The sequence below is a fragment of the Myodes glareolus genome, chromosome 2, assembly GCF_982192425.1.
Source record: "Myodes glareolus chromosome 2, mMyoGla1.1, whole genome shotgun sequence".
In the NCBI taxonomy this organism is placed as follows: domain Eukaryota; kingdom Metazoa; phylum Chordata; class Mammalia; order Rodentia; family Cricetidae; genus Myodes; species Myodes glareolus.
In genome coordinates, this window is record NC_142027.1 from 3,319,918 (window position 1) to 3,338,228 (window position 18,311).

Sequence of the window (18,311 nt, forward strand, 5' to 3'; positions counted from 1 at the left end):
CAGGGACTTCCTGGAAGAATCATGATCCTTGGTGGCAGGGAGACCAAGTTGACCTTTGTATTTGGGTCAAAAAAATTAGGGTTATAAGGTCAGGGTAAAAGTGACATCAGTCAGTCCTAAATGCATGAAGTGCATGCGTAATTTCTGAGCAAATGACCGAGAGTCTAACACAATTCTGGTACAATGACCAAGAGTTTCCACATCCCACTGGATGAAGAATTGGTCTTCTCTATTTATCTTACTATTATGCTGGGAAGACCATACAGGTTCCCTCAGGAGAAGTAGTGGAGGGATGGGAATGAGGTGAGATAGCTGCATTTACGTCATATGTCAAGTGGAAGACACGCAGAGCAGAAGGCTGCCATCTCGTATGATGCTGACTGCAGGGTGTGTTCAAGCCGCAGCTCTTTGACCTGCCCTTGCTCTGTGTCTCCCTGAGTTCCAGATAGGGCATCTCACTTTCTGGATCTGGGTGCAGCCTTGCCATTCTCTGGGTATCTTGCTCCTCTCCTCACTAGCTCTACTTTTATCTCCTTGTCTTTTTACGTTGCCTGTCTTCAGTACCAACAGTTATGATTCCAAACTTTCAGATTCCCTACAAACAGGAATTGGGTCACAAACACAACTCCAAGAAAAGAGAAAAGGGGTCATGGATATCTTTATCTTTTTCCCTCAGGGTCTATAGAAACCCAGTGAAAACCTAGACAGTGTTCAAGAATTAGTCTTATGTGAATTAACAGTGTTGGAATCTATGTATAGTGCTATGCCTGTGCATAGTATAGGCATTATAGACATTATTGAATATGTATGGTTGCATTCATGACAAGATTGGACAACTGGCTCATATTTTAATTGCTAGAAATGATTGGCCAGATATATTTAAGTACAAAAGGAAATCCAAGTTTACTTCAACATACTTTTAGGCAAATTGATGTATTTTCTCCTCTTGCCCTTGACAACATCCAAACTTATCACTTCCAGACAGAAAAGAGGATGATCCCCCAGTGGGTCAGAGTCTAGCTTTACATTTAATACTACCTAATTTTAACTTTTAAGGACTTAACATTTTAAGTAAATTATTAGAATGTGCTTGCTTACTTCAGTCAGGGCTAGCTAGTTCTATCTTTTAAAAGACAAAAAATTTCAAACTCTTTTTTTCTTCAGAGTAATTGGTTGTAAGTTCAAGGGCATCCCTTCTCCCAAATTATGGAGCCCTTCTTGGCTCTAGGAGTATTTGAGCCACTTTCTGTCACTCTTTGGCTACCATGGCTTCTTTATTTCTGATGCTTAACCTATGCAACTGAGAGATGTCACTGCAGGGGGACAAATCAGCTTACAGCTCTTTATGCTCCCTTTGTACCTGGTCCAGCAGCCTTGGGGAAAGCAATTACCCTAAGGTGTCTATACCTGCACCATCTTTAACTTGGATTTAGATCTATTCACCCAGCTCTCCACCAAAGATGTCTTTGAGTTCCCAGCTGGTCAATGGCTTGCTCACCCAGCTAGCTTCTGTCTAGGGGATTATTGAATAACCAGATATCCGAAGTAGCTGTTGGATTATAATTTTAGGATCCGTTCTTCTCATTTTGTCTCCCTCTCCTAAAGGTATGAATTGGATCAGAGATAGATGGGGGGGGAGGAGAGAGTGAGGCAGGACCCATGCCTGAAGGAATGGGTGTCTAGAAGACGACCCAGCCTCTGAGCACTTAAGTACTACTCCGACCTAAGGCTGCCTATCTGAACATGTGCTTTCCATCTCTGAAGCCTCAAGGGCTCTTATGTTGGCCTCTTAATGAAGATTAAACTCCATAACTCTTCACTAGCAAGTAGTTGGCACTATGACCTCCCTTGGCTCTTCCTCACACTAGGGTCTGGTGCTCCCTTTCTTGGTGTTAGTTGCTGCTTCTCACAGCCAATGCTTCATAAATCCCTCTTGTATTAGTCATCTTCCTAGTGCTGTAACAAGACACCATGACGAACGCAGCGTGGAAAGAGTTCACTTGGGCTTGTGATCCCACACGGCATCGTGAAAGCATGGAAGAAGAAGCAGGAAGCAGAGAGAAGAAAAACAGGGAGGGCTCACTAGAACATCCTCAGTGACACGCTCCCATCTGCAAGGCCACACCTCCTAATCGTCCCAAACATGGCCATTATTTATTTAGGAACCAAGCGTTTAAATGCCCAAGACTATCTGGGGGACATTTATTATTCAAACCACCACAGTTCCCCTCAAGCAACTGAACCTCCTTGCCCTGACTTCTGTTTTGGATGTTCATCTAGAGGCTACACACTGAGGTTCAGCATTTTCCTCACTCAGATTTGAAATTTCTACCATGAATGTCACTCCAAGAGCCAGGAAAAGGATTCCCTTTGAAATATGTATCTCTGATATTTTTATGTTGGCACATGTATGCATGTTTCTACAAATGAGTTGGTTGAAAATGCACACATGCAGGCATAGATACATATACATGGATTCAAAATCACATGTACATGGCTCATACACACAAACACACTCTCAGTGTCTATGAGCACCACCTTCCTGGCAGATCACTACTTTTTGCAGCTTGGCTTTAGATTTTAATGGTATTTGACTACAAGGTGCTTTTTTCAGCTTGTACTCTTAAAATACACATCTTCCTTTTATTCCTGTAAATAGTTTGTTGGGTATCTGGTAAATACCGGGAGCCGAGGATAAGGTACTAGACAGACTCAGAAAGATCCCCATCTTAAAAGAAGCTGTAAGGATGTCATTGCATGACCCAGCACCATAGCTTTGTCAGGCTAAGTGTTTAGAGAGAAGTAGCTTAGGGATAGGGTACAATCTATCAGTGAATATTTTGGCAAAGATGGTCAGAGAAGTCTCTCAGAAGCAATGAGATGTAAAACATATGAGAGAAGGAGCAGAGAGAAGACCCTGCGTGGCCATGGCCCAGGCAGACAGAAGAGTAAAAAAAAAGGTAGGGTGTGAGAATGCATTTGGTGTTTACAGCGTGAGACAATAGACCCATATGACCTACCAAGCACAGGCAAACATCCAAATGCCCACCAGGGATGTCAGTTTTGGAGCTGGCCAGCAGACCTAGCCAGTGGCTCTTCTGCCCACTCGGCAGTTCTGAGTGGAGCAGTGTGCTCATTCTTGCTCCTTCCTAGAAACCAGATCTCCCTGATGGGCAGTTGCAGCTCAGCTTCTTATAGGTTTCCCTAGTATTCTAGTCTGCTCTCAGTGATGGTCCCTCAGTGCATTCATTACGGAAAGACTTCTTTTCAATGGCCCTATTCTTAGAATTCTAAGTACATGGCCTAGTTTGCTTTCTATTGGGATAAAAATGCATGACCAAAAGATACTTTTGGAAAAAGAAAGGTTCATTTGGTTTATACATCTCAATCTATTGGGGGAAGTCAGGCCAGGAATTCAAGCATAGGTAGGAACCCTGGACAAACACTGCTTCCTTGCTTATTCTCCATCATTGTTTAGCTTGTTTTTGTCTACCACCCAAAACTATCTGCCCAGGGTGACACTGCCCTCAATGGGCTGATCCCTCCTACACTAATCACTGATCCGAACAGTATCCACAGACATGATTGCAGGCCAATCTGGTGAAAGCACTTTCTCCAGCCCCTCTTCTCAAGGTGAATCCAGTTCGTGTGGAGTTGACAGAAACTAACTAACCACTGTTTTCTTGAAACCGAAGCCGAGTGAATCTCCTGCAGCCACCTCCCCTTCTTTCAGGAGGAGCCTCCAGTGCCTGAGGCTCTCACATTGCCAAGTGTTCTGCAAAGTATACTAGCCACGGTTGCTCCATGGGCGATTGGCCATTCCTCTCACACTATTTGTGTTCTTGGCTATGACTGCATTTTCTTTAACTTCTGAGGCCCAGCGGACAACTTTCTGCTTTCTTGGTTGATTTGCTGGAGTTATGTTCTAGTTGTTGAGGAGATAAAAACTGTTTCAGTCTCCCAAGAGGTGTTAAGTCTCAAAAAAGCCTTACCCTAAATGGACCAGTGATGTACAAACAAGGTTACCTGTTTCCCCATGAGTAACCAGAGGCAGCTTCCAGAGTTCTTTGCCACAGAAGACAAGCAAAAAAGCTCAACATGGTGACTTAATGCTCACTGTATTTCCAGATACACCCCATCAGAATGCATATATGAACCACTACTACTGACTGAACATCTTTAGTATAGAAGGATATTGATTACTACCCAAAACCATAAAGGCATTAATAAATTTACCTAATACTCTCCCCTATTTGATTGGTTTATCTGAATAGATTGTCATAAAAGAGGATGCAGAAAAAAGATCCTAAAAATACAATACAGATAAATCTTGAAAATAAAAATCTCAGAAATAGGACAAAACCCAGGTTTGGAAGACAGGCACTCCTGTACACATATCCACATGCATACATGCACACACCACATGCATTTTCACACACACACACACACACACACACACACACACACACACACACTATCATGGAGGTCTACAGACTATTCTGTAAGAGACAACCTTAGAGAAGACCATTTTTTTAACATGGTTCCATACTGTTTTTGTCAATATTATCACATTCTAATATATCCCAGATCCCCAACTAGAAAAAGAAAACCATGATTTCAAGACATTTAACAGTTAAGTTAAATGATTTCAGTGATTTCCTACTGTTCTCAGGGTAGAAGCTGGCAAGATACTGAAGAATCACCCATCTTCCTTGCCAGCCTCCCCTGCTCTCCAGTCTCCAACTTCCGACCTCCTGCAACCCCGAGTTAGAGTAAAGCTGTTTTCTACCAGGCTAACTCAGCTCATCTTGTGGGTGGATCTAGGAATACTAACCATCTTGTTTGCTATGGTTAAGAGGCCCAGATTTCTCAACCTACTTAATAAACTGAGAAGTACAAGCTCCTAGCCTAGGCTAGTTTGTGCTTCCTAAGGGGACCTCTTGGAAGGGATAGATCTGTCTTAGAACCTCATTTACCTTCCCAGTGGATAATTCAGTACCCCAGCTCATGAACTCTCCTGCTGCCTAAGGCCAGGAAAGACTTTCTGATCCCACTTTGGTATAAATAGAGGAGTTTACTGTTGAGGACTCATGAGATGTGACTAAAAAGTCCTATCTCATACCTCAGTGTAGTTTTAAAAGTCCATAGCAAACAGGAAGACCACAGTATCAGTGTACTCTTAAAAATGCATGAAGACTCCAAAGCACAAGCCAAGAACAGTAACTGAGTCCAAACAGTGGGCCCTCTGATATTAATGCCACATCATTTATTTAGAGTTTTTCCTGGTTGCTGTTTTGGGAGTGAAGATTCGTTTACAGAGAGATTGGTTTACAAGTTTTCATTACCATAGTGTGACATTAATATTAAACTAAAAAATGTGTTAGATCCTGTCTGCCTGAGGTGAAGGCAGGCTCCACAGTCGCCTTCACTCATTAGCTATTAGACTGCAGTGTGGCAAGTCTCATCTCCATGGTCGTGATTGAAATTGTTAGAACTCGAGGTCTGAGTGCCCTTTGTGCCTTGTTTCTGCGTCAATACCCAGCTGCATCCAAGCACAGACATCAAAACCTTGTTAGAAATTGATGAAAGGTCCTTTTTATGTCTCCCAGGAGGCAATCCGAGCCCCTGAGAACTGTGCTACACTTAGTTTTCCATGAATTTGGGACAGCATTTACGCAGCTTCCCAGTTCCTGGATAACAAGGTATTGCAGAGGAGGATGAAAAGGCAGCGTCACCGTGCAATACATCCAGGGATGCTCAGCTCTTAAAGAAGCATGGATTCCTTCCTTCCATCGGACACACTGACCCGACAGCTTCCAGTGAAGGTAGACTTTACCTATGTTATAAGTGAGACAGCATCTAAGAAAGACTTTGTCAAGCTGAAAACTTCAAGACATTTCCATGCCCCCCCAGTTGACTGTGGTGCTTCAGGGGTTCCCCAGAACTATTTGGAAGCAAAGGGGGGATTCTAGCATGAACTTTCAAACCCTGGCCCTTCCAATTCACTCAGCAACCACCTCATCAGGTTCAGTGGGAGAATCGCCTGGGTTTTGTCTGACCACTGTACGACTCACCCGTCTTCCCGTGGTCTTCCACGAAGGCCAAGCTCCTTGCGCTGGTACGTTGAGAGGGCTACTGCCCTACACAGGTTGAGACCAGTAAGTCCCATGTAGAATTTGGAAGCAGAGAAGGGTCTGCTTAGGGTTTTTTGAACTTTCAACATCTATAGTGAGGGCTCCCAACAGCAGTGATATCAAAGTGATTATCTTGAGACAGGTGCTGGAGGGAAGGGTCCTGACCACCCCCTGCCCTCTGACCCATAGTTGCTAATATGGGTCACACAGGTCCCCAGGGTGAGGTCAACCTCAGCGAAGGTTCACTGACCTGGACCAAGTGCTTCTGCTTGTATGGTATATGACAGATGGTCACGGGGTGGGGAGACAGAGCTGAGATGTGTGGACTGACTCCCACCGCAGGATTTCTGCAGCCGTGCTGATGGATTATGTCCTTCCCTTTCCAGGACTGAAATACACTCAGACTTCGTGCATGAGTCTGAATACATTGAGACAGCTCGGGAAGTTTTTGGAAGTTTTTAGCTTCAAGGAGGCAGCATATACATAGAGCAGTTTTCACACCATCAGGACAGACAGCCTGACTCTGCCCCCTTCTTTGTGGAGGATGACAGGCTCTAAGCCTCAGGTGCTGATGGATGAGAGGAAGGAATCCTGCCTCTTAGAGGCCAGGGGGCAGTAATTACATCTGTGTGCTTGCCAGTTAGGAGAAGTGGGGAAATCGATGCTAGCTTACTTAATCTGGACTTTCAGAGACATTACTGTCACTGAAGGTCCCCAGAGGGCCGTGGCAGAGGATGAGAAACGAAGCATTATATCGGAAAATAACACATAACACTGAGTTAATAGTTAAATTGTCCTCCTCCTTGAGATGCAAGTTAAATCTGAGGCCTGGACTCCTCCCAGTAGGGCAGTGGTGGGTACGATTTGCCATCTGTAGCGAAACCCAGGGGGAAAATGTGAGAAAGGGCGCCTGGAATGAATGTGTATTGTTCTGGTGGGGCACATACATCTCAGAAGCTGAGAAGGGGCTGTTCCGTGACTGTAATACACGGGTACTCCCATCACACCCACCTCTCTGATGGCCTGTGAGTCGGAGCCGGCTTCCCTTCTACCTGTGGTCCCACCCCACCTCTCTGATGGCCTGTGAGTTGGAGCAGGCTTTCCTTCTACCTCTGTCCCACCTTTAGTTTTCATTTCTTTGTGGCTGTTTCCTGTTCTTGCCCCTGCTTCTGTCCTCCTGTGTGCAGCCATTTCTTTACTCTTTGTTTGCCTCTTTGCCCCTGTGGCCGTCTCTCACCCACCCACAGCTCACCCTGTCCCCACCCAGCTCAGCCTCACACGCCACTCTGTGCTCAACATCTTGAACTCAGCTCTGGCTCCCCCAGGGCCATATCCCCAAAGTGCCTCAGCTTCCTAGTGCCCTGTTTCATTGCTTCTGACACAGGGGTGTGGACCCCAAGCACAGAGGGGCTTGACGGGTATACAAATGTGTGCTTTAAGTTTGACTGAGTCAAAAGGAGACTGTTTCAAAGGCCCAGCTGGGATTCTGATAAGCCCCTGCCAACAAGTCTGTGTTGCTGCTTGGCTTGGGAAAGAGGCACTAAGTGGGTTGAAGTAACTTAGGGGAAAGTAGACATGCAGACCGTGGGATAAACAAGGACAGAGAGGGTAGAAGACATGGAAGAAGAGAATCCATGTCAAATGTTAGTCGTCACCTAGGCATGGGTGTGTCCCCACTTTCATAAGTGTGTGTTCTCTCCTTTTCCCCTTCCCTGCTCCCTCTTACACACACACACACACACACACACACATACACATACACACACACACACTTTGTTGGCTGCCTGGGGTGATTGCTGCCTTGCACTCTCCTACCCATAACCCCTGAGTTTTACCCTTCTCTGTGGCTTTGACTTCATGAATGAAAGCTTTATCCAAGAAAAACAAAACAGAAAGAGGGATAAAGAGGAGAAGGAAGAAAATGAAGGGGGAAAATAGAGGATGGGGAAAGAGAAAGAGTGAGAAAAAGCAGGAGGAGAGGAAAATGAAGAGGAGGAAGTGAGGGAGGAAGGGAGGGAAAGCTAGGCCAGTGGGAGGCCAAGAGGAAGAAGAACCAAGGATATGGTACCTACAACTCCCACCCGCAGAGCCACACTGCAGACAGGATGAGGACTGACTTTGCTGTACCTGTACAGCACCAGATCCCGCACACAGGATGCCCAGAGGTAGCACCATGGTGTATAAACAATATACTCACTCAAAGGGCTCTTGAATTGCTGACTACCAGTGCTTTCAAATGTGTGGGGAACTCAGAGGATCCTGGCTGACCAGAGTGGGGGTATATTTCTCTTGTGGAGTTGGAGGCCCTCATAGAGGATGGTGTTTCCCTTGGGGGTCCAGGAGCTGCAGGAAGCCAGTCTCCCTGCCAAGCTCTGGGTTGTCTCTCTAGCCAGATACACAGGGTCTGTTTCTGCAGGAGTGGGAGAGCAGGCGCAGGTCTGTGGCTCGGGCTTGGTGGAGGAGAAAGGAGGGACTGCAGGTGGCACTAGCACCTCTCCAGCAGAGCTCCAGCCTTTGCAGGAACCTTTTGTAGCTCCCTCAGCTCTTCTCTTCCTGCGGCTGGTGGAGGCAGAAAGGACCAATGGGATAGGAGGGGTGTGGCCGTTGCTAGAGAGACCCTAAGGCCATCACAGAGGAGAAGAAAAGGTATCGGATTCCCGAGGCTTGCTGGGACAAGTCACCACAAACTTGAGAGCTTAAAACAGATTTATTCTCTCACAGTTCTAGAGACCAGAAGTTCAAAGTCAAGACACCAGCTGACAAATGTTCCTCTGAGGGCTCTAGGTAAGAGCACACTCCTGGCCAACCCCTGCTCTGCTGGCTCCAGGTTTCCCTGGGCTTCTGGCTCGACCACACTCTGGCTCGACTTCCATTCTCTCAATGCTCAATCCCCACGCCCTTCCATGTCCCTCTGCCTGGCTCTTATAGAGGCATATGTCACTGGATTTAAAGCCTGTATTAAATCCAAATGATCATTTCTCAGGTCACTTAGCTTCATCCCATCTGCAAAGGCCACTTCTCTGGGTGAAGCTACACTCAGAATTCTGGACCTGGGTCCATGGGTGCCACTAATCAGCCCCCCTCTCATTCTTCTGAAAGGCGTCCACCTCTAAACCCCTGTCCTATGCTGAAACCTGCATGTAAGCTGCTTAATAGAGTCATTGCCACAGCACTCCGTACTGGAGAGAAATATTCCTGTCTTGAGACAAGGCTACCTAACCCAGGGCCTACACTAGTCATTCTCAGAATGTCCTCCCAACCTCCAGCTGTTGCCTCTGGAGTCAAGAATGAGTCTCTCCTATGAAACAGCTGGGGTGGGGGCAGACACGTGAGCCAGTGCCCAGCGTCACCTCCACCCCAGATTCTCCTGTCTTCCTGGAGTTGTCGTCTCAGTGATGGCCTTGGTTTGTGCAGGCACCTGAGGAACCTAGGATCTAAACAGATTTCCAAACAACCCCATCTCCCAGCCGGTGTTCAGACTTTAGTGTGGATGTAGATTTCAACAGAAATAAAATGCTGACCACCCTGGCGCTTCCTTCCCCATAAGCACGTGCATTATCAAGCATGTTCATTTGATGCACTCACACAGCCAAAAGAGCTGCACTATACACTGATTAGAAAACATCATTCATATTTGATATATCTATATGATATATTTTGACACACACACACACACACACAAAGGAGAGTAGCTCTTCAACTCTTTGAGCAACCATCTAACTTCTTAAAGCTTTGCCTGTTTTTTAACTCTGGTTCTTTATGAGATAGTAGATGTTGAGAGCTGCTTGACAGACCAGCAAGGAAACCTAGCTGTGAAGATTTCTAGTTTCATTACGAGAGATCAGCACTTCTAACCAAGCTTTTGTTTAGGCTGTCACACACTCTTGGTCACTGCACCGACAGGGAGAGTTGTGATGGGCATAAACCTTGGGTGCCCTGTTTTTAAAATATTTGTCATATTCATTGTGTGTGCATAGATGCACATATGTGTGCGCATAGATGCGCATATGTGTGCGGACGTCAGAAGACCACTTGTGGAAGTCTTTTCTTGCCTTCTACCATGTGGGTCCTGGGACCCACACTTGGGCCTCCAGGCAAGGTGGGCCAATGCCTTTGCCTACTGAACCATCTAGCCAGCACACAGCATTGTGGTCTCATTTTAAACATGTATGTCTTGAGCTGTACAATCCCACACCAGAGAAATCTATAATCTGGCTGGGACTGAAAGACCACAGGCTTGTTGGGGATCATTACAGTTTGCGAAATGGGATGGAGAGCAAATGGGGTAAAAACTGAGGCCTGAGTGGATCATAGCACATTACAGACACACCAGGCATGCAAGATGGAGTCAGATATCAGAAGCAGTCACCGATCTTCTTAACCTGTCCCCTTAAATAACACTGGCATATATGTGATCCACCTGTTCCACGCATTGGGACAACAGGATAAAAAATAATCACACAATTGAATAAAAGAGTACGTCAGTCTAGTTTGCCTATTGAACTCTTAGTAATACTCACTTTTAGGGGGTTAGATATATAAAATTTCATATGTTTCAAAATTGGTCAGGTAGCATGTATGGATTCACAGAGCAAGTGTCCCTCACATTGAAAAATAATCCTCCATCTTACTTATCTTGCATTATTTGCATGTGTGGTCTGTGCATGTATGTGTGGTATGTTTCCACTTTCCACCATATTCGTTAAGGCAGGACCTCTCACTTGACCCCAGAACTTGCCAGTATGGCTAGTCCTGCCCACCAGCTTGCTCCAAAGAGCCTTTGTCTCCATCATCAGAGCTCTGGAATTGATCTGGGTTTTGAATATCAAAACTCCAGGCTTCATGGTTGCATGAAAAACACTTTTTCCACTGGGCTGTTACCTTAACCCTCTATCTCATTTCTAAAGGCCATCTCTATTAATGGCTTGGTGTTTGTTTCTGCATATATTAGTCATTTGATAAAGAAAACTGAAGAATATGTCCATTACTATAATGAAGACAAGGAAATTTTAAGACCATAGGGTTTCATTTTTTAAAAAAATTAAATCCTTGCGTTTATTTTTAAGAGCAAATCTAATCTTCATGTCCATTCCACATTAGTCTCTGCAGAGGTGGCATCTGGTTTCAATAAGTGACCCAAACCCTGTTCAGAAGGATAGTGGAGTGTGTCATTTGTTCCAAAGGGTCATGATCAATTTATTGAGTGTTTATGACTGGACCCCCATAGGATTCAATCTTATGTGTAAAACCAGCATTGAACTAGGGTTGAATTTCATGAGCTTGGCCAGGGCATCTGGATGATGACAAACAGTGGTTCGTAATGAAAACATGCAATCCTCATCAGTCCTTACAGGGTGGAGAGAGCCCCAGGAGGCCCACAAGAGAATGTAGGTAAATCTTCACACCACCAATACCAAGAGGCAAGTTGTTGCGGCACACAAGAAAGTCACTTAGCAAATTTCCAAAGAGTAGGCTCATCCTTCCTCATATTCTGGGGGAAATCTTATGAAAGCAGTACCATTTTGAAAAAAGAGAATGCCCTTTAAGATGCTCTGAGGTGCTTGCCTTGGATTGGGTTTATTTCTTCCTAGAAGCCTTAAACTGTAGACTATGGTCCTCGATGTCCTGCTGACTATTCAGTGAGGAAGACAGAGAACTTTCTGGGATGCTGGGTTTACTCCCACCACAGGCAATCTGGATCAATGACATTGAACTTATAGGAAAATAAGGCACCCCAGAAATATTTTGAAGCAAAATAAACTGGGACTTTCAGCCATTTTAGCCAGAACTGGGGGGTGGGAGTGGGAGTCATGCTGGAGATGTTATGGGTGAGGCCCAATCCCTCCAGACTCAATGTGTCTGAGATCAACCCATCCTCTCTAGCTTACCACCTTTCCCCAGTGCATCATTTTGTAATTGGTGGCTTATGTTTATTTGATTCTGTGAATACAACGAATACCAAAGGCAAGTTAGATTTATGAGGAAACTACATGGCTTTAAGTCAGTGTTGAAGAACGAAGCTGCAAAAAGCATAATGAGAACTCTGGAGAGGGCCGTGGCAGACGGTGGAAATGTGGTGGAGAGGCCGCCTCTTAGACTGAGAAGCCAGTTAGAGACCGAGACCCCCATATCTCTTCCAAGGCCCATTCCCAGTTGTCCTGAGGCCCTCTACTAGACCACACCCCTTAAAGGCTCCACCACCACAGTACGGCCCCAGCCTCCAATGTATGAGCACATTTAAACCATGGTATAGTCAACTTTCTCCCCTATCTCCTGAGCTTAAAACCTGGAGGGAGTCACAGAGGGCTCACCCTTCCCTTTGGTCACTGCCACTTCACATCGGAAGCCATTTCTGACAGGTGTCCTTCGTGTCTCAGTTTCCTTCTTCTCTCACATCCCATAGCGGCCCCAGCCCCGAGATCAGGCCATTGTCATGTCTCTCTCATCAACACATCCCCCTCCCCATCCTCACTGCTAGAGAACTGCACATGGCCGCCACACTCTCTGGCCTGCCCACCTGGTTTGTGTGCCAGGACAGTGAGGTCCTGCGGCCTCGAGATCAGCAGAAGCAGATGACCCCCGGGGTCATTTCAGCCTGTTGCACAGTCCTTGTCTACGTGTGTCTTAAAGTGAGAAAACTAAGATGTTTAGATAAGCTGGAGGGTGGTGCGTATGTCTTCCAGGAAAACAGAGGCTAAGTACCAGACCGAGTCCAACTCAAGCTGCAGAGTGCGGCTGCCTCTACAGGCTCACGCCAGTGTGCCGACTCTTTGAGAGGGGTGGTGGGATGGATTAATGTCTCTAGACAGGCTCATGGAGATGGGGGACAAAAACAAGTCACAAGGTAATATTCAAACAAAGTAACCAGAAGAGGAAGGCACTCCCCCATAAAAAGGCTATCATTAATGTCTGGAAGAATGCTGACAACAGTAACCAGTGCTGGGCACTATGGAGAGCGGGATGCTTAGGGTTTGCGCTGGCACGAGGCCTGGCCTTTCTGACCTAAATTTGTGGACTGTGGCATTTCACACTCAGGGTGGATATCTATAGGCAAATGTTAGCCGAGGTTCTGACGTTCATGCTTGGGATTCAGGAGACAACAGAATGGAAAGGATAATTACTGATTAAAAAAAAAAACCAAACAAACAAAAAAGATGATGCAAGCAACTGGCCCTCCCAAGGAGGCTGAGGACAGGCCCTTGGGAAGGTTCTAAAGTTCTGTATTGTGGGGTGAAGACTGAAGACTACTGGTCCGAGGTGCAGAGGCAGCTGGGAGGCCATAGAGGTGGGGCAGGAAAATACCAATAGCATCAGATGGTGCCAGGGTTGGAGCAGGTGAGGACCAGGAAGATAGCAGAGACTACGGCAACTGGGCTGGAGTGACCTCCACGATGATGCTTCTGTACTTGAGAGCCACAGACACCGTGCTGGACCGTTCAGCGTTGACAAGAAATGCATAGCAAGGCAGATGAAAGAGACAAAGGATTTGCTAGAGAATCCTCATGGGGAAGGTGGGTCAGGGACTGTGGTGCAGACTGAGACCTAGAAGGACAGAGGCAGGAAGAAGCACAGCCTTCAGTGCTTTGCTCAGGACGCCCCAGCCAGGTAACAGGACATCATGGAGAAGGGATAACTGGAAAGAAAAGTCACCAGAGGGGTCTTCCCTTGCCTGTGACAAAAGGGGATCCCAGAGGAGAGGAAGCTTCCACAAGTGGGGGTGTGAGTGGAGGCTGGCATCAGGCACCCCTTTTCCCCAAAGCCAGTACTCTTGAAGGACAGAAGGCGTGTTGCCATGGCAGCATAGAAGCCAAAGGAAGCAGAGTCAACTCAGATATTCTGATCTTCACCCCAGCCTGGCTAAGACAGAGGAGACTAAGGAGATGGCCAGGGTGGTGAGAAGGCTGGGGGGCCCCATGCTCTCTTCACCTGAGTTCATCACGCACAACTTTCCAAGGTCGCAGGGCTCCCTGGATCGTCCAAAGTAGAGAGCTGTCCATTTCCTCAGTATCCCTGGCTCTTACCTCCAGCCCCATGAACCCCACACTTCTAATCACATGGGGCTTGCTCTCACGGTTCATATCAGCAGATGTGTTGCATCCGGTATACATAGATACTGGTAAGGGCATCAGGACCTGTTAGCTCCATGCCTCAGGCTCTCAAACTGCGGAACTACAGTTAGTGTTCTGTGGCCCGTGGGAGAGAAGTGTGAAAAAACATCCGCTTGCCCATCTGGAGCGCATTCCAGTGAGGTGACTTAAGAAGGGTCCCCTGACACAGTGATAACACTTTCTCTCGAGCCAAGTTCCCACTTCTTTCCTGAGGTGTTCTGCCCAGAGAAGCAAATGAGGGCACTGACTAACTCTCTGTGTTTGTTCCCAGGTGACCTCATACACCTGCCTCCATACCTTCGAATGGACTTCTTGTTAAACCGGGGGGCACCAGGCACCAGCAGGGACCTGAGTTTAGGACAAGCGTGCTTGGAACCCCAGAAAAGTCGGACCCTGAAGCGCCCCACGGTCCTTGAGCCCACCCCTATGGAGGCTTCCTCCTCCGCCTCTTCCACAAGAGAAGGACAGCAGTCGTGGCAACAAGGGGCCGTGGCCACCTTACCTCAGCGAGAGGGTGCAGAGCTGGGACAGGCAGCTAAAATGAGCAGCTCCCAGGAGTCACTGCTGGACTCTCGGGGCCATTTAAAAGGAAACAATCCCTACGCAAAATCTTACACCCTGGTATAACACATGGCGTGGCTGGACAGCGGTTGTAAATACAATTTAAACGATCCAATCAAAGCTACCTTTTTTTTACGGAATTCCAATATTTATAATTAAAGAAAATTGCCAAAATATATTAAAAAAAAAGAAAGAAAATACTGAAACCACAGACAGTGCAAAGACTACTCTGCTTTTCTTCCGTCTAAGTGTGGGCTCCATCTGCCTGGGCATCTGATTTTTTGGGGAAAGAAGTCCAGTTTTATGATTTTCACAGGCTATAGCATTTTTACTGATTTTCTACAAAGTGCATGGGGACTCGTTAAACCTTCTGAACAGAAGTTCTAGCACACAAGAGTCAAGAAAGGAAATGGGGGGAAATTAGCCTATTTGTGAATCGAAGAGGAACGTTGCTAAGGGGGCAGGGGAAGCTTCCGTCACCTGTGCACACCATTCCTTCCCACTAGGAACCAGGTCCTCGGTTTGGTTTTCTGTTGTTAATTAGGATGAGTGCTCTCAGTGAGGGGGTGGGGGGGGGAAACTCATTCGGTCTTCTTTTCTGTTTATTTTTTAATTTGATGAGACACTCTTTGCATTTTGTCTAAGCGAAATAAAAGAGAAAAGGTGGTCTGCCTTTATTTGCATGTCTACTGATACCTCCTATCCATGGCTCAGGCCTTCTTCCTGCTCATACTGTTTGTGAACAAAATGACTGGACCCAGTGCCCAATCTAGGAAAACGGATGTGAAAGCTCTGAGCAGAAGACACGGCGTCAGCTCTGCGGCTGGAAAACAAACAAAAGGCAGCCTGGTCTCCGTCCAATATCCTAAGCCCCTCACAGGACTCAGGTCCTTGTCCCGTGCAGGACCTGCTGCCAAACTCATCAGGGTCAGCAGACCATCTCCAAATCCAGCGCACTGCTCTTTGTCAATAAAGTTTTATTGGAAGAAGTCCAAAGGCCCTTCGCTCCATTTGCATTATCTGTGGTTGCTTTTGTGCTGTGATGTCAAGTTGAGTAACGCAAAGCCCAGAGTATTCTCTGGCTCCTCACAAGAGATGCTTGCTCACCCCTTAAGTTCCTTGTTTTAGCCCTGACTTGTGAGAGAAAGGAAGTGATGTTGTGTCTCCCCTCCCTTTCCCTGCCCTGTCTCCGCTGTGACTGACAGGTTCACAGCAGATCATCTTCAGATGTCTCCTCCAACCCTCTCCTTGGCGTCCAGAGGAAAAATCAGTCCTTTTATGGTGTTCCTCCAAATTCTGTATTTCTTTTCCTTTCTCTCTGTCTAAATGCCTTGTCATAGGGCTTACCCAAACAGAGAGCCTACTCACAAATGGGAGGAACTATACCCCACACATCCCTTGACTCTTACACAGTGTGCCTTAGAAAGAGCCTGCCATTCTCTGAGGCAGCAAAACCCCATTCCAGATGCCTCCCCTAACAGGCAAGGAGAGCCAGGTCTTCACATTAGAGTTTTGGCATTGACTGGAAAAAAACTGACCCCACGTCCACGGCTTCCTACTTCCCAGTAATGCCACACACAAGTTCCTTTTCAGACCTCCTTCATATGCCCCCACGGAATCTACCAGCAAAAGCTGGTGTGGTGATTGCTATCTGGAACAAGATGACAGCACTCCCTTTCCCCCTCCCTCTCTGTCTTTCCCATCCCTCTCTACCCTTCCCTCCTTCCATCTATTCCAGGCAGACTTTGTGCCTCCTGGGCTTCAGACACACAGAGCACAGTCAGAGCAGGTACCAGACTCCGTCACAGCCATACAACAGCTCCGACACTAGGGCCTCTGTGGATGGGAGCTACGTGCTGCTCGCTATGGTTTCAGAGCACAATTTACCCTCGACATCCTCACGGATGTGGGAGGATCGAGATGCTACTTTCTAGAGAAAGAAAGACGGACCCTAGCGTCAATAAGTTTAAAAAGTTGTAGAGTTCCCACCCTTGGAAGTGTATTCAGTTTGTTTTCTCCCAAGATGTACAAAAATAAAAGATTCGACATGTCTGCCTCTGCGATGGATTGCTTGCAAGACTCCTGCCTTGGAAACGCTTGTTAAAATGAGTTCCACGTGCAAGCACTGTATCCAAAACTTCTCCCCCTGCCTCAGATCGGGGCCTGATACTGTCTGCAAAGGGGTGTAGAGCTGTGAATTAAAAGACCATTATGACAGCAATAACAGCAGTGAGTTTTCCTCTGTATCCTCTTGTCTCTCTTGTTTGTGTGCGGAAGGTCATTGGACTATTCATGTCCTCACAAAGGGCTATGGGAATTTAACTGGAGTTCCACACTGGAAAGTTTTGTTTTCCCTTGCTAAGGAATATGACCTAGGGATTACCCCAGCTCTCATATCCTTATCTTATCTTATATCTTATCCATATCTTAGAATGGTCAACTCAGATCAATTCCTTAGCCTCTGGCTAACAGCTGTTAGGTGAATGGGGAAGACCTGTTGGTTCAATAGACTGGGTTTCCTTTAATCCAACCAAATTACTGGAAAATAGCCCCTCCTTAAAGTAAGTAGAGATATTTGTAAGTCACACAGCATTCCCACTTCTGTCATCTTTAGGGATGCTGGGGCTTCTATTGAGTTCACGTGTCTGCCTGATGCTTCACTGATACCCACATCCACAAGGCTAAAAGAAGAGGGTGGAAAATCTAAAGAGTGGGATAGCATGAAGCTGCTCACGAGCTAGGCTTGTATGTTCTTAGCCCATTCTGTGGCAGAACTGTGGAACCGCTGTGGCAGGGACTCCTGGATTTTCCCTAAGACACTGGGAACAAGTCATTGCTTAGACGGCTCTTCAAATAAGCAACTTCTCCAAGAAGGTCTTTTTGACCCGGGGCTGTGATATATGAACAACCTTATTCCTTTTTTTAAAACTCAACCAGGATATTCTAGAAAGATATAATAAACCCATTTCCAACATGATGCACAGCAATCTGGGATCAGGAAGCCAAGGACTAGTCTGTCATAGTCCAGCTTCAGATGTAAATAAAGGCTAAAGGAACTTAAGAGTATATTCATGTTGGAAAGCCTTATTTTGACCTTCTAAAGAATATGGCCCAGAGATGACCTCAGCTCTTAGATCAACACATTAATACTCAAGGCTCTGAAGAGCCGCCAAGTTTCTCTTCTCAATTGTTGGTCAAAAATCACCCTCGAAACAGGTGAGATGAGATGAAAAGAAAGGCTGTATTTTCTCATCCATCAAGGAATTGTACCCTTCAACAAGGGATTTAAATCAAGAAGAAATACAAAAGACAACATTCATCCACATTCTGAAGGAGAGGCGTGAGGTGATGGAGCCCTAGTAAGACAGAACCGTGTAAGGGTCAGATAGCAGCTATAGAAAGGATCCCACAGACTGAAGTCAGGGGGAGTCCAGGTGATGAGATCATCTCAGAGTCCTCAAGCAAGATCTAGGAAGTATGTGCTGGGACACAGTTCTCAGTGCCCCAC

General features: G+C 46.4%; 1 protein-coding gene across 2 annotated transcripts in view; it reads left to right on the forward strand.

Annotated features, from left to right (window-relative positions):
- Dscam (DS cell adhesion molecule) overlaps positions 1–17,027 on the forward strand; it is a 570,981-nt gene extending 553,954 nt beyond the window's left edge. Inside the window, exons 33-34 of one of the 2 annotated variants that reach the window (XM_085685855.2) lie at positions 8,856–8,918; positions 14,514–17,027. In XM_085685855.2, the coding sequence (XP_085541981.1) occupies positions 8,856–8,918; positions 14,514–14,869 (419 nt within the window). In that variant the 3' untranslated portion in view covers positions 14,870–17,027. The remainder of the gene's footprint in view (positions 1–8,855; positions 8,919–14,513) is intronic. The other variant, XM_085685856.2, reaches the window with a different exon arrangement.
- Positions 17,028–18,311: the final 1,284 nt, after the last annotated feature.